The sequence below is a fragment of the Phascolarctos cinereus genome, unplaced genomic scaffold, assembly GCF_003287225.1.
Source record: "Phascolarctos cinereus isolate Bilbo 61053 unplaced genomic scaffold, phaCin_HiC Scaffold_9;HRSCAF=440, whole genome shotgun sequence".
NCBI lineage: Eukaryota > Metazoa > Chordata > Mammalia > Diprotodontia > Phascolarctidae > Phascolarctos > Phascolarctos cinereus.
In genome coordinates this window covers 143,902,310-143,923,878 of record NW_027556402.1, presented here as the reverse complement: position 1 = coordinate 143,923,878, position 21,569 = coordinate 143,902,310, and the positions used below count along the sequence as shown (strand labels likewise).

Sequence of the window (21,569 nt, the reverse complement as noted above, 5' to 3'; positions counted from 1 at the left end):
ACATGGTAGGAACTAGATTGTATCAGATTTTAAATACAAAGCTGAGAGTTTTATATTTCATCCTAGAGACAATGGGAAGCCACTAATGATTTTTGAATAAAGAAGAGATATGGTCATATTTGTTTTAAGAATATCAGTTTGGTATCTGTGTGAGGATGGATTAGGGAAGAAAGATACTAAAGGCAGGAAGACTAATTAGGAGGCTATTATAATAGTCTAGGTGAGACGTGATAAAGGCCTTAACTGAGGTAGATTGGAGAAAATGGAATATGAGTGGTACAAAGGACATGGCAATTGCTTGAATATGGGGATAAGGGGGAGTGAAGAACAAAAAGAAATTGAGATTACAACCCAAGTGACCAAGAATGTGGTATCCTCAACATAAAGAGAAGTTTGGAGGTGTTATGGATTTAGGGTGGAAGAAAATGAGTTCTGCTTTGGACACACTGAATTTGAGATGCCAATGGGTCATCCTGGGGGAGATGTCTAGCAGTGGTAGAAAGATGAAAATGGAGATCAGGATATATATGTATGTATATGTGGATATGTGCATATACATACATACATATAGATATACATATATAGATATAAATTTGGGAGTCATCTATATGCTCAAAAAGATGTGATCTCATAAATTCAGATATTCTCTTCAGCAATGCAAATCCACACCTGCCCACCGGTTGTGGCTGTTGGCCAAGTTCTCCCATAAGTCTAACACAGGGAATCCACCCACTAGGCTGGGGGGCTTTCCTCAATTTTTCATATTATGAAGATACGAGTGGGCTGTCCACCTGTTATCCCTTGATTTGGCAATGTGATATGCCTATCTTCTTTTTTGATCACCTTCACTGTAAGACCAGAAGAGGTACTGAAGGTCATTTAAATTTTTGTTTCATGGATTGCCATGGCCAAATTATTCATCAAGTGGTCAACTTACTGGTAATGAACGTCTCCAGGTTTGCAGACTCACAAACTTTTAAAGTAAGAAGGGACCTCAGAGGCTATCTGAGCCAATCTTTAACTGACAAAGAATTCCTACTCTAACAAAAACAAGTGATATCAGCTGAGGTTCCAGTTTAATTCATCTGTAATCCAGATGTTGAAGAAATGTTGTTACCTGGAGAGTAGGTAACTAGCACCATCTGCTGGAGGAGACCCAAACAATGGGAAGTAGTGAAGCAGAGTTAAGGACTGTGGCAGTGGCAAGGTCTCACAATATTTGCCAGTATCAGAAGACATTAACAGTAGTTAGAAGGACCCACAGAGGGGCAGCTAGGTGTCACAATGGATAGAGCACCGGCCCTGAAGCCAGGGGGACCTGAGTTCAAATCTGGCCTCAGACCAAATACTTGACACTAGCTGTGTGACCCTGGGCAAGTCACTTAACCCCAATTGCCTAAAAGTAATTAAAAACCAAAAAGTATCCATAGTGCTTGCCCGGAGTGGAGGACAGCAACAGTAACAATAAAGACTTACAAACCTGATTTGTATAATATATATGTATATATGTATGTAGGTACATATATATGTATAATAATATGTATAATAAAGGATAGTAGCAGCAGAACAGTACAAAAGTGCAATCTTTCTGTCCTGGCCTATAACAGTAGTTTAAAGTTTTAAAGGAAGTTTTCACAAAACAGTAAAATAGGCCAGTAATGAACGAAGCAATAGTTTTTTTTTTTATTATGGTGCATTTTAACTCACACAAGAGAAGGCCAAAGGTCTAACACCAGAAACCATGAGTAGGAGGATCAAGAATAGAAGAAGGCTGTCAGAACTTGAGGTAGGATTTTCAGACACTAGTAGGTGAGAATTGGGGGAGGGGGTCAGTTACATTCCATCAGAGAGGTTGACTCCAGACTTGGCATAAACGACTTCACCAGCTCTTTGAAAGTCCTCCTAGTCTATGGGTGAGACAGCTGGGATCCCATCTCTTCCACACCATGGTATCTTTACGACACAGTAGAAGGTCATGGGCTTATTGTGATGGGGCAGGTTTTTATTCATGAGCATCTCATTGATTTCCTATATCTGATGTCACAGGCAAGGAGGTACCAGGGATTAGACTTGGCATAAATGGCTTCATTAGCTCTTCGAAAGTCCTCCTAGTCTATGGATGAGACAGCTGGGATCCCATCTCTTCCACACAATGGTATTTTTATGACACAGTAGAAGGTTATGGGTTTTATTGTGAGGTTTTTATTCATGAGCATCTCATTGATTTCCTATTTCTGATGTCACAGGCAAGGAGGTGCTAGGGATTGGTAGGGAGATCTCAGCATGGGACATATATATTTCCAGTACATGATAGGTAAGTTTCCAGGAAAGGGCAGGGCTGGGATAGTAAGCAGCTGAAGGAGAAGGTCTGTCCAAAGCACAGCCAACTTGCAGAAACTGAGAACTGCAAGACAAAAAACAAAGAGGTTTTTTTTAGCTATCACAGAAGTACAAAACATCAATAAAAAAGAATGAACCTTAGCTTTTCCTTTTATTAGGATCCCATTTAGGGTAGTTCAGTAAATTACAGGATCCTGGGCATTTTCTCATGATTCTCTGGGACAGAATGCAATCTGACACAGGCTATACATACACATTCATATTAAACATGTTGTAAAGAAGAATTAGAACCAATGGGAGGAACTATGACAAAGAAGAAACAAACAAACAAAAAAATAAAGAAAAAGTAAATAGTATGCTTCAATCTGCATTCAAACTCCATAGTTCTTTCTCTGGATATGGATAGCATTTCCCATAATGAGTCTTTTGGAATTGTCTTAGATCCTTGAATTGCTGAGAAGAGCTAACTCTATCAAAGTAAGTCATTGAATAATGTTGCTGTTACTGTTTACAATGTTCTCCTGGTTCTGCTCATTTTACTCAGCATCAGTTCAGGCACATCTTTTCAGGTTTTTCTGAGGCCTGCCTGCTCATCATTTCTTATGGAACAATAGTATTCCATTACATTCATATACCACAAATTTTTCAGCCATTCCTCAGTTGATGGGAATCCCCTCAGTTTCCAATTCTTGGCACCACAAAAAGAGGTGCTATAAATATTTTTGTACGTGTGGTCCTTTCCCCATTTTTATGATCTCTTTGGGATACAGACCTGGAAGTGATATTGCTGGGTCAAAGGGTATGCACAGTTTTTTTGGGGGGCTGGGCAATATGACCTGCCCAAGGTCACACAGCTACTAAGTGTCTGAAGCTGGATTTGAACTCAGGTCCTCCTGACTCCAGGGCCAATACTCTATCTACTGTGCCATCTAGCTGCCCCTAGTACACATGGTTTTATAGCTCTTTGGGCATAGTTCCAAATTTCTCTCCAGAGTGGTTGGATCAGTTCACAACTCCACCAACAATGCATTAGTGTTCTAATTTTCCCACATCTTCTCCAACATTTATCATTGTCCTGTTTTATCAAGTTAACCAATCTGATAGGTGTAATATGGTACCTCAGAGTTGTTTTGATTTGCATTTCTCTAATCAATAGTGATTTAGAGCATTTTTTCATATGACTATAGCTTTAATTTCTTCATCTGAAAACTGCCTATTCATATCCTTTTTTTAAATTAATTTATTTTGATTTATCAACAATCACTTCCATAAGCTTTTGAGTTTTAAATTTTTCTCCCCCTGCCTCCCCACCTCTCTCCCCAAGATGGCATGGATTCTGATATAGGCTATACATATACATTCCTATTAACCATACTTTCACATTAGTGATTTTGTGACCTGGAGAAAGATTCAGCAAAGGAAACCCAGCATGGTGCCTGGCACAAAGTAAGTGCTTAATAAATGCTTGTTGATTGAATAGTCATGATTAATCCTCTATCTTCTACTTAGGAAGCTGATTTTTTGAGCCCCAAGAGTAAGTCTTTACATTTATCCCTACTGAATACCACCTTACCAGATTTAGCCAAATACTTTAGCCAGTCATACACATATACATATATGCATGTACATCCTAACAATCAATTTCTCAGCCATACCTTCCAATTTGCTGTCATCTTCAAATCAGATCACCATCTTTGATGTTAGATATGTCACTGATCAAAATGTTAAAGCACACAGATCCCCAGAACATTCCTTGGAAAATATTCTGCCAAGCTGACATGAAACCACTGATGACTAATGATTATTCAAGTCTATTCACTCAACTAGTCCTAAATCCACTTAATTGGATTACTATCTATTCCATACCCTGCCTTCTTTTCTTTTTTCAATTTTATTTTATTTTAGACTCAAACACCAGAACACAAATACAAAATAGAGAAAAGGAAAAAAATGTATCATAAACTTAAACACTGGAACTTAAATATACAGAAAAGAAAAAAAAGGGATGTTATGTGCATAACAGATCATAAGAGAGGATTCAAAATATGTAATGATAAATTTTTGTTTCAAGAAAGCCTACATGATAAATACTACATATTGTATTGAGAGCTGTCCATCTTTTCTTGGCTTTCTTGTAAGTTTTCTTTTGTTTTCTGCTGTGTACTTTTTACTTTGTTCTTTTTTTGCCCTTCTCCCCGACCCCAAGGCTCCAATTAAGTGCAGATATATTTCCATATATATATATATATATATATGTATTCATATACATGTATACACATATATATACACACATATATAGACATATGCTTTCCCTAACAGATTCTACTCCTGCTTTTATGTTCACGCATATCTCATTCCCAATCCTTCCGAACTCTTTTTATTTTTTTGACTAGGCAATGGAGTTAAGTGACTTGCTCAAGGTCACACAGCTAGTGTTATGTGTCCGAGGCCGGATTTGAACTCAGGTCCTCCTGAATCCAGGGTCAGTGCACTATCCACTGCACCACCTAGCTGCCCGTGCTCCAAACTCTTCTACTTTACTTCCACCTTGCCCTTCTATTACTTAGCCTAACCCCCTCCAAGGGTCTCTCCCTATGCTCCCATTCCTATAAATCTAAACAGTCTTCGGTAGCCCCCTATAACCTATTCCTTCACCCTCCCCTCTAGAGATCCCTCCCTTGTCCTCTCCCTACTCACTATCCCCTCATCATTTTATTTCTTCTAAATTTAGAAGACTTTTATACTCTTCTAAATATGTATGTATTGTTCCCTCTTAAATCCATTCCTGATGAAAGTAGGTTACCAGAACTACTAGCCCTCCTCCCCCATCTAATTCCTCTGCGTCGATTCTTCCTCTTGCCTCTCACTTGTATAAAATAATTACTCTTTAGCTGTTCCTAAATGATTTTACTTTTTAAAGTCATATCATAGTCAGGTCTATCCCAATCTTTCTTACGAACTACCCAATTACTAACGACAATCTCAGACATACATTTTACATATATAAAAAGTAAATGGTCTGTCCTTATTGAATCCCTTGTAATCAATCTTTAGAATGTACCTTATGTTTCTCTTGGCTCTTATATGTCAAATCTTGTATTAAGTTCTGTTTTTTTTTTTAAACAAAGTCTTGAAAGTCTGACAGCTGATCAAATGTCCATTTTTTTTTCATTCAGGACTATGCTTAACTTTGCTGGGTATGTTATTTTCGGCTGGAACCACAGTTCTTTTACTCTTCGAGATATAGTGTTCTAAGACCTGCAGTCCTTTAGTGTCTCTGCTGCTAGGTCTTGTGTGATTCTAATTGTGGCACCATCATATTTAAATTGATTTTTTCTTGTTGCTTCTAATATTTTATCCTTGAGGATTTTGGAATTTGACTGTAATATTCCTATGAGTTTTCCTCATTTGATCTCTTTGAAGAGGGGATCAATGGATTTTTTTCTATTTCTACTTTCCCCCCTTGTTCTAAAGCATCAGGACAATTTTCTTTAGTTATTTCTTGCATTATTATATCAAGATTCTTTTTTTGATTATCACTTTCACGTAGTCCAATCATTCTTATGTTTTCTCTTCTTGATCTGTTCTCCAGATCCGTTGTTTTTCTTATGAGATGCTTCACTTTCTCTTTTTTTCATTATTTATATTTTGTTTATTTCTTGATCTCTTACAACTTCGATGGCTTCACCTTGCCCAATTCCAATTTTTAAGGTGTCATTTTCTTCCTTAAATTCTGGATCTCCTTTTCTAATTGGTTGACTTTCTTTTCATAATCTTCTTGTTTTTCTTGGGATTTTTTAAAAAAGTTTTTCCTCTCTCTCATTTGATTTTTAAAGTCTCTTTTAAGTTCTTCTATGAATTCTTTTTGGGCAGGTGATCATTTGACGTTACTTTTGGGGATAGAAGAGGGTTTCTTTGCTTCAGTATCCTCCTTTGAAGATGAACCTCGCTTTTCTCTATTCCTATAACTTTCTGCGGTTAGATTCCTTCTCCTTTCCCTGTGTATTTTTCTGTAGTAATAGCGTAATTTTTGTAGTCACCTCTGGCCCTGGGGTGCCTCTTGCCCCTCTAGCCTGGAACCAAAGCCAAGCCTCCAGCCTATTAAACTGAGTTATCGTCACACTGAAAGCATGCCCACAGCCTCTATCACAGTAAGGAGCACATAGTGGGTCATCAGTGACTCGACTGCTCGATCACATTTCAGTTTCCTTTGCAACAGCAAAAGAGTTTTTATGAAGCAGGAATTTTCAATCTGGGGTCTGTGGAGTTTAAAAATATATACGTTGAGAGCTATTTCAACGTCATTGATTTCCTTCGAAATCCTTATCTATTTTACTGAATTAATCTTTTTTGGGCAATTGGGGTTAAGTGACTTGCCCAGGGTCACACAGCTAGTAAGTGTCAAGTGTGGTCTGAGGCCAAATTTGAACTCAGGTCCTTCTGACTTCAGGGCCAGTGCTCTAACCACTGTGGCACTAGCTGCCCCTTGAATTAATCTTAAAATATGATTCTGAGAAGGCTTCACCAGACTGCCACAGAAGCAGTAAAGCATCCCAGCTCTCAAAGTTAGCGGCATCGGCCGGAATAGTAGAGCGACCGCGGCTCAGGCCCTCTCAGTCCGGCTGAACGAGGGGAGCCGGCATGGTTTAGGGCTGGGCCTGGGTAGGGGAGGTAACGGATGCTCCCACGCGAGCCAATCTCTTACCACGTTTGCCAGCCGGGGCGTAGGACTTACGGAGCTTCAGAGAAGCATCGCCGCCCTCAAGGGAGGACCCGGGAGCCCGGTTGCTATTAGCAACAGTCCAGTATTGCTTCCTGCTCCCACTTCTCTCCAAGTCCCCGCCGAAATCCGTTTCCGGGGCCAGGGGTCGTCCCCGCCCACCTCCGCGTCTTCTTCAAGATGGCGAGCGGCGGCGGCGGCGGGGGGGCGTCGGTTGCTGCCCTCTGGAGCGAAGTGAATCGTAACGGTCAGAACGGCGACTTCACGCGCGCTCTCAAGACAGTGGACAAGAGTGAGTGCCGCGCCCCTCGCAGGCGCCCGGGCAGCTCGGACTGCCCCCTACCCCCACCCCGGGAGGCGCCCGCCGCCTCGGGGAGATGTGGCCTCTTTCCGGCGCGCTCCCGGCGGAGGAGGGGAAGGGGAGAGGCGGAGACGAGTCGAGGGACCCTAACCGCTGGCCCGCCGGCCCGCGCGTGTCTATGCGACGCAGAGGCGCGTGACCGTGGAGGAGGCCCGCTGTCCGCCGGCAGCGTTGTCCCCGCTCCGGGCCCGGTCCGCAGCGCCCCGCCCCAGGCCGGCCGACTTGGGTTCCTCAGTCCCTTTAAGCCACGTGTACTTAGCCTCTCTTCCCTCACCCCATCTCCAGGAAGCTCGGCGGGGGGGGGCATTTAAAGGCCCCGCAGCTTCTCTTCCCTTCCCTGGAGAAATTGCCTTCTCACCTGGCCCCTCCCTCTCCGTGCTTTGCCAGCTCGGCGAATGAGTCCTCTCCAGGACTCTGGGGGTGGGGGGAGCAGCCACAAACTAGGGGTTCGGCGTTTACAGATCACAAATTCAATCGCTTTCTTTTATGGAGGTCATGAGGGTTACCAAGCACTTTTGTAACAGTTTTATTATCCCCATTTCACAGGTGAGGAAACTGAAGTTCACAGAGAGACAGTTAATCAGTTTCATGCAGTTGACAGGCAGAACTTGACTCCCAATCCAGCCTTTTCCGGCTACACCAGGCCGCTTTAAGAAACTTGTAGTCCAGCTGGGGAGACAGGCCCATGTGCATTTTGCCAACAAGTACAGTATATGTTGGAAGTGTTTGAAGGGCAGAGTAGAAGCTCTTATCTCGGGAATAAAAGGGAATAGAGAACTGAGCTATCTTTGTTTTTAATTCGAGTAATTCAGGTTTGGTGATTTCAAAATGTGCTCATTAGTATTAAAGTTATCTAATATATATCCTTATTTTTAACATATTTAGTAATATCTAATACTTATAATAAGTGTAAAAGTTATCTAATAGCAAATAGCATTTTTATTTTATCAAAATTTCTTTATATAATAAATTATTATAACAGTCTAATTCTTAGTTAAAGCAATATACAGAGCATAGATTCCAGCTTTCTATTCCTTTTTAAACTTAATGCTTAATAATTTCCATCTAGTCATAGAGTCTGGCCCAAGGTTCTGTAGGTTAGTAAGTAGTAAAGCTGAGATTGAAGGGCAGCTCTTTCCAAATCCAGTGCTCTTTACACTATACCTGTCTTCCTCTAACCTGATGAGTAGAGCAATCCCTGTTACAGACGGTAGGGTGAGCATTAATGTCATGTGTGATGTGTTTTTTTCTGTTATGCTGAGCCTCACAGAGAATGCTATCTGTATGTGGACTTTTGGATGTGATAATAAATGGGAATGGAGGTATGAATGTTAATAGCATAATAGCAGCATTAGTATTCCTTGATACTTTTTGTATAAACTAGATGTCTTGTAGGCACTTAAACTTGTATTCAGAATAGAACTAATCTTCTCGCTGCCCCAAATCTACTCTCTAGGTTATCACTTTCCTTCTAGTTTGCAACCCTGGAATCATCTTCATATCACTATTCCTTACTGCCCCTTACCTCCTGAACATTCCTTAAATTTGTCCATCTATCTTTTTATTTCCATGCCAAGAAAATCCCAAATAGGGCCACAAAGAGTCCAACACAACTGAAGAATGACTGAACTCTACCATACCACCTGAGGCCCTCATCACTTCTCCAAAGAACTATTGCAATAGTTTTTCTAATTCATCTCTGTACAAGTCTCTCACCTCTCAGTTCCATCCTGATTTAGGGCAGCTAGGATTTGCAGTGGATAGAGTACTGGGCCTGGAGTCAGGAAGACCTGAGTTCAAATCCAGCCTTAGCTATGTGACTCTGGGCAAGTTACTTAACACCTATTTACCTCAGTTTCCTCAGCTGTAAAATGGGGATAATAACAGCATGTACCTCTCAGGATCAGAAGAGATAATATTTGTAGTACAGTGTCTGGCACATAGGCATATATAAATTCTTATTTCCTCCCCCTCACCCATTTTTTTCCTCCCCTTAATCCTCCACAGAGCTGCCAAAATGATATTCTTAAAGTCTCAGTCTGACCATGTCATACCCCTCTTAGTAACCTATAGTGGTTCCCTATAACCTCTAGGAATAAATACAGATGCCTCTTTGGCATTCAGAAATCTTCACAACCTAACTCCCTCTTTATACATTTTTTAGTGTCATCAACTGGCTGCTTTGCTTTTTCTTCAGCATGGCAAAATATTCTTCAGTATTTTTGTCTGTCCGCAGCCCTGGAATTCACTCCCTTCTACCTATTAAAATCTTTTCTCCAGAGGGTTACCTTGTCTACATGAGGCCTTTCCTGATAACAGCTCTCAAACGCTACCCCCAAATACCTTGTATTTATCATGTATATATTTAGAAGTACATTATATTCCATTTAGAATATAATCTCCATTAAGGCAGAGACTGTTTTGGTCTTTGTATCTTCATTGTTATATACTTTATAGGTGCTTGTAAATGTCAACTGTTTGACGTGGTAATTTTGTCTAATCAGCTTTTGCTTGCTGCATTAAGGTGAAAAATAATGTTTATATATATAGAAAGCTCTTATAGTTATTTCAAACAATGAGAAAAGTAGTCATGAATTTTCATTGTTAGCATCACTGATTTGGCTTAAATTAATGTGAATTTGATTTTTGGGTAAGGATGAAACTAATAACTATCAAAGCAAGGGAAAAATGAATGCAGTGTTTTTTCTTGCAGTTTTGATGCTTTTTTGATTTTTACATGATGACTTTGTTATATCCCAATGACTTTGGCATCTACAGCCTTTCCATATAACAAACTAGTTAAGTAAAACTAGCCTAAGCTTGTATGCAATCTTTTGTACCCATAGTTCACTACAGTTCACCCAAGAGGAGGGAAATGTTTTATCATTGTCCCTCTGAAGCCAAGATTGGTCATTCATGCATTGTTTTATAAAAGGTTTTTTTTTTAAAAAACCTATTTGCATCACAGGAAATTATCCATCTAGCTTGGCCAATGAAAATGACAGTGGTCCTTAGATTGAAATATGAAAACCCAAAGGGTCTCTGTAGGTGGACAGCTATTCTGTTGCAAGTCTCCATGATTCTCTTCACAGAGTTGGGGAACCTGGGGCATGGAGGCCGCATGTGACCCTCTAGATTCTCAAGTGCAACCCTTCCACTGAATCCAACTTCACAGAACAAATCCCTTTAATAAAAGAATTTGTTCTGTAGAACTTGTAAAACTGTTTAGTAGTAGTGATGTTATACTTTTGTTATGTGAATCTGTCCATCTGGACCTTTTTCGTTCAGGTTATCTTTTCTCAGAATGAATGTAAATAAAATGAAAGTAAAGTTCTGAATGAAATTTTTCATGAAATTACTAGCAAGATGAATTATTAATTGTGGGGTTGTTGTTGGGTTTTTATTGTTGTTTTGGGTACGGGTATATATACTTTTTTGGTCCAAGTATACCCAGTAAGGCGTGGGCCCCAAGATGAAAAGATTTGAGAAGTACTAGAATAGTTTTTACTTTTTGATTGCATTATATTCTTGTAAACTTTTTTTGTTTTGGACCCACAGAAAGTATTGAATTTTGATGTCTTGAGGAAAACCTGGTATATACATTTGTATTATTATTCTTTACTTTACAAATTAAAAATGAAGAAAAGTCACTTTTTCACTGACTGTGGAATTACTTCCAACTTCGGGGTAGGATGGGGTCGGGGTAAGGAAGGCATATAGCAAGGGCCCTGTGTGTTAGGAAGTAAAAAGCACAAAAGATATTGAGCTAAGAACATTGTCTTTATTTAGTCTTACAGATCAACAAAGATGATATAACTGCTCTGCATTGTAAAGTGGTGTGCCTTATCCAAAACGGTAATTTCAAGGAAGCCTTGAGTGTCATCAATTCTCACACCAAAGTGTTAACTGGGTAAGTAATTCAACTTTAGTGATGTTGGAAGTTCTTCATGAACCATCTGTTGATTCAAGTAGAAACACTTTTGTAGATTGCTTTCCAACTTCATTGATTTGTGGCATAGTTTATTTTTTTCCCCTGATAGTGCTTCTGAAAGTAGAGAGTGGTCAGAATTTCAAACAATCTGTATTACACTTGGTAGTCTTAACAAAAACTATGTGAACAAGTTAATTTGGCCTCTTCTACCTCCTGTACTCCAACCTCCTTGTTTATCTTTAAGATACTGTGAAGAAGATAGAGTGGTCTTTTTTTTAATTTTGTTTTTTGGTGAATTGATGTAGGGCATATAAGGAATGATGAAAGTCTTCAAAGGACATTTGGGGTTAATAAGTTTGGGGTTAACTGTCCTCTAGAAATAAAGACATCATTTTATTAATTTGTAATTTTGTCGGTACTATAAACTCACGGTGGGGGAGGAGATTACCTTGACCAATGCAGATTCACAACTCTTCTGTGAATTAACATCTTAGAGTGTGTCTTGGGACTGTCAGTCACACAGCTAATATGTTTCAGAGGTACCTTTCCTAATTCCCAGGACAACTCCCTCCCTACAAGACTGCATTGCTTCTTGAAGAGTTCAAGGGATAAAATAAGTTATAGAGAAAAACATGCTAACAATTAATTACTAGCTTAGACAGAGTGTGTATTGACATCTTCCGTGTTGAATGATGAAAATTACTGCCTTCAGTACCATACCACACTGGTCAGGTGATTTCCATGATCTCTCTGAACCCTGGTTTTTCTCTAATGGAGGTAGTCTTTTAAACTAGTTGGAGTTATTTCTTCCACTCCTTCCTTGTCACTTTCCCCAAGCCAACACACTAGACAGTCCCAAAGATGTGCAAGTCAGTATGGAATTTGGGGCACTGAGCATGGCTGTGTCTACAAATAAAAATATCTGTATCTACAAGCAAAAATATCTACCCAGTCCACGTAATCTTTAGAGAAATACTATTATCATTTCACTGTGCTAAATATGAAATAAGTTTGCATAGGAAGTTTGGCTAGCTGAAGTGGGAATGGTATTAGAAGCAGTGTGGTACAGTAGCAAGTCTTGGACTTCGAGTGAGGGAGGCTGGCTCTGAACCTAAATTTTGTCTCTTCCTGGTTGTGAGACCTTAGAGAAGTCCCTCAACCTCCCTGGCCTCAGTCTCATTGTAAAATGAGGGGAGTGGACTAGATGACCTCTGGAGTTCCTTCTTCCTCAAAATCCATGATCATAGGATATTTTCAAGTGGTAGAAGTTAATACAAAGAAACATTATGTTGCCTTTTACCTTAAGAAAAGCCTGTTTTTCTTAAGATTTATGTTGGAAAGCTCTTTCTCATGTCATGTTAATATAGGTTCATTTTGAAGACTACACATAATTGATAGTCTTTCTCTCCTGTGTACTGAATTTATTGCTTAATTAAGTGCTCATTATTCTCTTTTGACATTTCCATCCTTTTTTTCTTGCTAATGATTGAGTTTTGGCGTTTTGAGCTGGTTAGGAAGGATTTACAAGGCTTTTTAGAATTACAAAACTCTTAAGATATGCAATAAAAATAATTGTTTTATTGTCTTTGGAGCAAGGAAAATTTGGTATCCTGCTGATTGATCATTTCCTTTATGAAAATTAAACAAGGGTAGTATATAATAACAATTCATTTGTTTCATTTAGACATAGGAGTGTCTTAAGAGGTTAGATGTCATTTCACTATTCCCCCTAATCATATGCTGATTTGTTGCTCTTGCAGTGATACTGTTTCCTTTGAGAAGGCATACTGTGAATACAGGCTGAATCGTATTGAGAATGCCTTGAAAACAATAGAAAGTGCCAGCCATCAGACGGATAAACTAAAGGAACTTTACGGACAAGTGGTAATCACTACTTTAAACATGTCTGAGAAGATTTAGATAGGTTCATGGATAGTGTCCCAGTAATATGGATCCTTTCCTGATATCTACAGTTGAAAGTCATCTCTCCTTCCTCATATTTAAACAGTCTTGCCAGGATCTTTCTTTTGCTCTCACCTTATTCTTTGTGTCTTCCTTGCCTAAGCACATAATACTAGCTCCCATTAGATTGTGAAGTCCTTGAGGGGAAGGATTATGTTGCTTAGTATTCCTGGCTTCTGGCAAAATGTTTTGCATGTAGAAGGTACTTAATAAATATTTTCAGGACTAAATTATGAATTGTATATCCTTCATTTCTTGAGGTTAACAGTGGGAAGGGCAAAGATTGCTCTTCTCTAACGTGCTTAATTTTCAGAATACTGGATTTGATGTGTTATGGGATAGGCCAATTTTTTGTTTCTTTGTAAACAATTTTGATGAAGTTAGTGGAAGTTATATGCTGTTCACATGTACTGGGAAATTTGTTTTGTACAGAAAATGGTGGCTATAACAAAGCAAAATGGAAAGGATAAAAAGCAAGATGGAAAAAAAAGGATGGAAAGCTGGAAAGTCTCATTATGGAAGGGACTATTGGATACTTTTGTTGTATCTAATATTGTTCCAGTTAGTGCTTAGCAATCTTTTTGTATGGAAGTCAAATTATATTTGTGTATATATGTATATATATTATGTATATGTACATGTATTAAATTATATTTTTTTAATGGATTTAGGGGCATAAATTAAGGCTTTCTTGGCCTTATAAAATTTTCCTCAGATTTTAGAAAAAGAAAGGTAGTGAAAGTGATTTGCCTTTCAGTTGAATGATTTATTTAGATGGCATATCAAGCCTTAAAAGGAGATATGAATTTACAGTGTTAAAAAGCTATAAGGATTAGTTGAAAATGGCATTGTAAAAATATTGGTACCGTGCAAAATTTGCCAAAAAAAAAGAAAATGTCCAAAGAATGTTGACCATTCTTTATAAATTGGAATTTTCCTATTTAGAACTTTAAGAAAGTATGAGCTTATAAGTACTACCAATGTGTGTATTTGACAGCATATTTTTTTGTTTACTGACTTTCTCTTCAGTTGTATAGGTTGGAGCGTTATGATGACTGCTTGGCTGTGTACCGAGATCTCATCCGAAACTCTCAAGATGATTATGAAGAAGAAAGGAAAACAAACCTTTCAGCAGTGGTTGCTGCCCAAAGCAACTGGGAAAGAGTAGTACCAGTGAGTTTCCTTACATACTTATTCATCCTTGAAATCATGTTTCATTCTAGTAATTGACTTGGTAATTTGCTCCATAACAGGAAAACTTAGGCCTTCAAGAAGGCACTTATGAATTGTGCTACAATACTGCATGTGCACTAATTGGACAAGGCCAGCTGAACGAGGCACTGAAAATCTTACAAAGAGCAGAAGGTAAAAATGTTTCTAGAATTTTAAATTTAACAGTTGTACAGCTACGCAAAATGCCTTTCCAAAAAATGTCAGCTTTATGCATCTCTAGCTGGGATTTAATGTTGGAGAATGGGGATTTGAATTTCCAGTCTGTGGGCAGCCAGATGTTAAGTGCCTAAAGAAGAGACCCTCTTTCTCTAATTTGCTTTCTACAGTAACATGTTCCTGTAGACACATTTTTATGATGGAATATATTTAGCTTATAGAAGAGAAGACCTGGGAAGAACATGATAATTATCTCCAAACATTGGAAGGATTGTCATGTAGAAGAGGGATTATGCTTAATTTTCAAAGCTCCAGAGGACCAAACTAGGATAAGTGGATACAAGTTGTGGGAAGGCAATCCTGGCATGAAGGAAGAAATAATGTTCTGATATCTGTATCTCAAAGTGGAGTGGCCTGCTTCTTGGGTTATAGACAATCAAGCAGAGCATAGATGACCACTTACTGAGGATGTTATAGGATGGACTTATATATACATAACTGGATTACATTATCTTTAAAGTCCTTTTTGGAGATATACTCCCACATTGGAGGAGGGGGCCATTGTGGTATAGTGGATGGAGTGCTGACCTTTGGAGATGGGAAAGTCTTTGTTCAAGTCTTGTCTCTGATATGTACTTGCTGTGTGACCATGGGAAAGTCATATAACTGCTCAGTGCCCTAGGCAGCTCTTTAGGAATATAAGTTACAGGTGTTGGCCTGTATCAGTGGCAGGAGTTTCCTTTGCCAAACCTATTCATCCTATTCTCTGAGTCATCTCATTCATCTTATGTCATACCAACACCTCCAGATCATTTTAGTGTTAGCACACTTACTTTGTTTTTTTGTTTTGTTTTGTTTTTGACAAATTCTAGGTGGTCTTTGCTATTAAGAGATAATCTGGTATCATCAATAATAGCATTCTGTCCTATTTAATATTTTCATAAGTGTGATATTTACGGAGTTGGTTCTTTGTTAACTTATTTCATGATACCTTTTAAATTCTTGATGAGGAAGAGAAATAGGATGTTTGATTAGAAAATGTTTGACTCTTCAAATAAATTTAGTAAGAATGATATGCTGTCATCTTATGACTCCTGAACCACTCACGCTTTTTCTTTTTTGACACATTTTCCCCCGTAGAAGTCATGAATTTGAGATGGTTGAGAACAACGTAGGTGGAGGAATTGATGAGAATAATGATGGGCAAAGTAGAATAATGATGGGCAAGGTAGAAATAGCGTGTACTTACGTGTCCCATAGATCTGGGAGGTAGTGAGAGCAAAGGAGAAGACTAGATATTCATAAGAGGCAGTTCAGTGTATATAGCAGAAGAAAAAGTCTAAAGAGATGGAATTAATGAGATGATAACGTCTGTAGTATATTTGATGCTCTCAGTAAACCTTGATTTTGCAGATAATTAAAAAACTTGACTCGTAAAATCTTCTCTATGGACTTTTGACCTAGCCCTGTGGAATATAGAGAAGAGTTATAATCTAGCCTAAGTTAATTTTTAAAATATTTTATTTCCTATAGATCTTTGCCGTCAGTCACTCTCAGAAGACTCTGTAAGTATGCCATTTTAGGCATTTGAGATCTAATAATTGTTAGACTTAGTGATTTATTGGTTTTATGAAATATGTGGTGATTTATTGACCGAACTAATTAAATTGTTGAAATTCTGCTATGTGCATTTGGTCGTGAAGTGCCATTGAATTGAAAGTCTGGGTAGAACTGAAGCTTGGACAACTGTTACATATTCTTTTGAACAAAATATGTTCCCTTGTATTTAAGATGTACCTACAAAAAATAAACGTTAGAGAACTTCATACATCTCCATTGTTGCTCCTGTTTTTTGGATGATCATCTATGTCTAAGGAGTCTGTGTTTTCCTTCTAAAAGTTTTCTTTATATTTACTACTCTCAATCCATATAGTCATTTCAACCTGGAGATTACAAAGAGTCATTGAATCACAGAGTCAAAAGAGACTTTAGAGACGGGCTCCTAAAATCCGTTACTGAATGAGAGACTCTTTTTTGTGACACCCCACAAATGGTCATCCAGTGTTTGCTTAAAGATTTCCTATGGGGGCAGTCCACTTCTGAGGCTGCCCATTCTAGGCTTGGAACACTATATTTGTTATGTGGTGTTATTTCAGATTAAAACCTTATCATATTTTCTTATCTAGGATGTGACTGAGGAAGACATACAAGCAGAACTAGCAATCATTCATGGTCAGATGGCATATATTCTCCAACTTCAGGGTCATACAGAAGAGGCTTTACAGCTTTATAATCAGATAATAAAATTAAAGTAAGAGATTTATGAAAGTGATATGTTGTATTCTTTCACAAGGGTTGGGTTTATTTTTAATGGTCTTCATATTTTGACTGTCATTTCTTGTCTGTAGGCCAACAGATGTGGGATTGCTTGCTGTAATTGCAAATAACATCATTACAATTAACAAGGTATGAACAGTTCTAAATGAAGTCATCATTACCTCTGCACTGTTTGGTAATGAATGCTCCTTTTTTCATAGCAAACCAGAGAAGTTCTGTTGGAACAGAATCTAAGGGGAATTGTTCTGGTATTCAATTTTTACATTATTTCATATGAAAGTTAAGCTTTCCTTTGAGTAGAAAATTCATATTATGGGGCATAGGTTTAAGAGTTTCCTTTCCTTTCATTTTAGGTAAACTATGTACAAATGTAGTTTTGTGTGTGAATTGGTAAGATTTCTCTGTTTTGTTTTGTTTTTTAAACCAACCTTTTAGTGTGTATTTTTGCAGTTTATTAATTGTTAGACTTTTTCATTTGGGGAAGATTTTAATTTTTGGAGTATATTCAGTGCTGTTTTTCTCCAAGAGTGCATGAGTTAGATGATCAAAAAATTTTATTATCTGTTAGTCAGACTAGGAATCATTTTAGACTGGTTTGAATGAAAGACACACTATTCGTGATATTAATTCATATGCATACATAATCTGCACATACTCATATGGATATAGGAAACAACTCTATTTTGGAACTTTCTGAGATACTATTAAAAGCAACTCCCTTAGTCTGTACATAGTTCATTGAGGTGGGGGGAGAGAGAGAGGCGCCTTGCTAAGTACTGAATAATATTTTTAAAAATCCTGCTGTAATTTTGCATAAAAGGTTCTTTAATCAAAAAATATTTGAGTTCCACTTCAAGTTCTATGTATCTTGAACTGTGTAAACAATTAGAAAACCATTAAGTACTTGATTGATAAATCTTAAAAGGAAAGATCTTCCATGTCCCCTGTATGACTCTAAACATTGAGCTAATAGCCAGAGTGTGGTTGTTTATGTTGACCTGAGAATTCAGTCAGTTCTCAGGAAAAGATGTGCTCTGGGAACCTGGCCAGTTCATCAGAATGTGTCAAGTTAATTAATATTCTAAGATGTTTTGCTTGCTCCAGGAACTTGGCCAGTTCCTGGCCCGAGTAAAAACATCTACTAAAATCATGGACACCTCTGGCATGGGGCTTTCTTTGTTAGAGGCCCTATTTAAATCCTAATTGGGAAAGCCATCTTTGGATTCTCACCCATGGACAGGATGCTCTGCCTGGGACTTTCCCAATTGAGACCCTGAAAGCTGGACCCCGGGAATCTCAGGTGTTGGTGCTTCCCCAAATTGCTGATGTTTTCTTATATTATTGCTATCCTTTGTATTCTTAACCTGACTATAGTCGTATTGCTAATTGTATGTTGCTGTAATCTAGCTTTCCTCTACCTATATTATAATTTCAATTAAAGCTACCCCCATTTCTCTTTCTAGGAGTGTATCTTATTGTTGGAGTGAATCCAAACCACATTTTTCTTCTTTAATCACACAGTACTATACTGTGTAGGGCATATTTTTAAATACAGTAGGAATTCAGAGAAGGGAGAAATCATTTGTGGGCTGAAGCAATTATAAAAGGTTTCATGGAAGGAGATGAAATTTGAACTGGGATTTATGTAGGTGAAGGGAAAAAACATGCTGGGAGACATTTGAGTGGACAGGTGGGAATGAGCATGGTGTGATAAAAGAAGGGAGGTTGACCTGGCCAGATTATGGAGGACAGTGAAAACCAGCGAAAGAAGTGTAAATTTGGTGCAGTAGGAAATAGAAAAGAGTAGAATTAAGTGATGAAACTAGTGTGAGCATAATTAGTCTTGCTGAAATATAGAGAATGGAGTAAAGGAAAAATATTTGAATTAGGAAAACAAGGTAAAGAATTTGGTTTCTTAAAGTTTCTTTTAGATGGAAACTTATTTTGGAGTTTTGAGAGCCTGCTGGTGTAATGGAAAGAAAACAGGATCTAGAGTTGGAAGCTCTGGGCTTCATTCCTGGCCCTGCCACTTCCTGAATTTGCTGAGCAAGTCATTCTAGCTCTGTAAGCCTTGATGTCGACCCCTGAAATGAGGCTGGACTAGAGGTTATATCCATATTTTAAACGCAAGATTTATTTGTACATTTCAACTATCCTTTTAGCCTTATTAAAACCAGTTAAACTGGCTTAGAAAGTGTATTATAACTATCCATTTAGATTCATTACTGATGTATTACTAGATGAATTTATTATCAGCTAAAACAGTGCTATGTACACAGTAGATTTTTAGTTTATTGCTTCTCAGTATATTGTACCTTGCATCAACTATTCCTGTCATGCTATGTCTCCTTATAATTTTCAAAAGAACATTCTTTATGTAGTCACACTCTTCCTATGCAAATGTCCAACACCATTCTCAACCCATATAGTCATTTCAACCTGGGAATTACAAAGAATTGTTGAGTCACAGACTTGGAAAGGGACCTGAGAGGCCAGCTTGTAATGAGAGTTCCTGAATAAGTATCTTTTCTGTGACACCCTTTACCTCATAAGTGGATTTCCAGACTCTATTTGAAGATTTCCTGTGAGGGACGATTGACCACCTCCTGGGGCAGTCCATTCTAGTCTTGGGGATCTATACTTGTTGTGGAGTTTTTCCTTATGCTCAACTCTAAATTTTCCTCTTTATGATTTCTACCCATCATTCTTAGTTCTGCCCCCTAGAGTAAAATAGAACAAGTCTAATAATCTTTATTTGTCCTGTCCATTTCTTACTTAACTTTTCATTTTTTTTAAGCCTTTCTCTTCAGTCCCTTCTCTTTCACCTCCTTGATCCAGCTCTTTTTCAACCTTTCATAAAAGATGGAAGTAGAAACTGGACCAGAAGGTGGTTTTTTTTCAGATATTCTTCAGTTTTTTTCTTCCCAGTCTCAATCTCTGGCTTTTTTCACAAATCACCTATGCAACTACCTTCTTTTTCAGCTTACAGCTTTCTGTGTTCTGTACCTTCTCCAGCAGAAGGAGTAATGAATTTCAATATCTTTGTTCTCTTAATTTCCATAGTAAATTTTGAGCTTTTTCTGCTTATTTGTATTAAGAAAGCAAAACTATCCATTGATATCACTGAAATACTTGTTAGCAGCTGAATAAAACAACTGTCTAATTAGCCCACCTTCAATGATGTTGCTAACTGCTAAGGCCTTCCTTACCTGAAAGTAGGTTCATAAGGATCATGGGAATAATTGGTACCTAAGGACATTTGAATCATTGGGCAAATCTGAGTTACTTTATGGTACCAAAGATGGCACATGGAGACTTTGTTGTTGATCAGTCATTTCAGAAGTGTAGACTCTTAATGACCCCATTTGGGACTTTCTTGGAAAAGATTCCTTCCCCAGCTCATTTAACAGATGAAGAAATTAGGCAAACAGGGTTAACACTTGCTTAGGGTCATGTAACTAGTAAGTGTCTAAGGTCAGATTTGAAGTTGGGTCTTTCTGACTCCAGGCCCAAAGCTCTATCCACTGCGCCACTGAGCTGCCTAGTATGAGGACTAAGGATCTCTTAAAGACTAGTTCTGCTTAAGGGTCTTAATAACTGCAATTTCTCTGTAAGGGTCCTATAGAATACATAGTTTATAACCTAACTACATTTAATAAGCTAGATATAATGGCATCTAGCTGCAGAGTCTTTCTGTAACAGCCTTAAGACACTAAAGAACTAAAAGACTGAGTGGCAGGCAGTAATGCTTGTGGATTTTTTTTTATAGGACCAAAATGTCTTCGATTCCAAGAAAAAAGTGAAACTAACCAATGCAGATGGAGTAGAGCATAAGCTTTCCAAGAAACAGCTGCAGGCTATAGAATTTAACAAAGCTTTACTTGCTATGTATACAAACCAGGTAAGTAACAGTCTCCTAATTATTGTTACAAATATACAACCTACCAGTTTTTTTTTTGCTGAGGCATTATTTAAGGCTTAACTCAAATCTGTTTTGTGTCAGTTTATTCTTTCTGTCTTTGTAAAACTACATACCATTTTTTCTCTTTGTATCGTGATCAAACTGTCATTATATCTTAGGTATGATTTGCTTATTATGTAATTTCAGAATCCCTAGAGGAGTTTTTAGAAGGAGAGAATAATATTCATACTTGTTAATTTTGATAAATTCTCTCCATTGTTCTGTGTCTAATCACCCTAAATAAAATAAAATTCTCTAAAGTGCTAATTGTGTCTTAGGTTCAAGAACAAGTTTTCATTTTTATTCTGTGGATATATAGAAAGTGAATTATTAATGTTAATGAGAGCAAAGATCTTAACTCTCCCTGTTCCTAAAATTCAGATTAAATTCTAGTTTAATATCAACTTTCCTTGAGTACAGAATTCAGGATTTATAAAGTTTTTTCCCTTTGGTGCTGATTGAAAGATTACTTAAATTGTTAAGTAATAGCTATTAGACATTGAATTAAAAATATTTAGATAAGCTAGTTTTTAAGCAAATCCTCATATAAAACGTGACTGTAAGCTAA

The 21,569-nt window shown here is 37.9% G+C and overlaps 2 protein-coding genes across 4 annotated transcripts in view; one reads left to right on the top strand and one right to left on the bottom strand.

Moving 5' to 3' along the window:
- Positions 1-1,659: 1,659 nt before the first annotated feature.
- On the bottom strand, positions 1,660-7,765 carry LOC144455341 (uncharacterized). 3 transcript variants are annotated; one of them, XR_013484057.1, is made up of 2 exons: positions 5,402-7,039; positions 1,660-2,404 (listed from the first exon to the last, which is right to left on the bottom strand). XR_013484057.1 is itself a non-coding variant. In XM_078148500.1 (2 exons), the coding sequence occupies exon 1, from the start codon at positions 7,726-7,728 to the stop codon at positions 7,309-7,311; it is 420 nt and encodes a 139-aa protein (XP_078004626.1). In that variant the 5' UTR covers positions 7,729-7,765; the 3' UTR covers positions 1,660-2,404; positions 7,046-7,308. The 3 variants fall into 3 exon arrangements, 2 of the variants coding, with proteins under 2 accessions (XP_078004626.1, XP_078004627.1); XM_078148500.1 differs by lacking the exon at positions 5,402-7,039 and adding an exon at positions 7,046-7,765; XM_078148501.1 differs by lacking the exon at positions 5,402-7,039 and adding an exon at positions 7,076-7,765.
- Positions 7,241-21,569, top strand: part of SRP72 (signal recognition particle 72) — a 38,686-nt gene continuing 24,357 nt past the window's right edge. The window contains exons 1-9 of the mRNA XM_020975290.2: positions 7,241-7,352; positions 11,211-11,331; positions 13,113-13,236; positions 14,344-14,487; positions 14,568-14,679; positions 16,237-16,268; positions 16,890-17,014; positions 17,112-17,169; positions 20,810-20,941. Of these exons, the coding sequence (XP_020830949.1) occupies positions 7,241-7,352; positions 11,211-11,331; positions 13,113-13,236; positions 14,344-14,487; positions 14,568-14,679; positions 16,237-16,268; positions 16,890-17,014; positions 17,112-17,169; positions 20,810-20,941 (960 nt within the window). The remainder of the gene's footprint in view (positions 7,353-11,210; positions 11,332-13,112; positions 13,237-14,343; positions 14,488-14,567; positions 14,680-16,236; positions 16,269-16,889; positions 17,015-17,111; positions 17,170-20,809; positions 20,942-21,569) is intronic.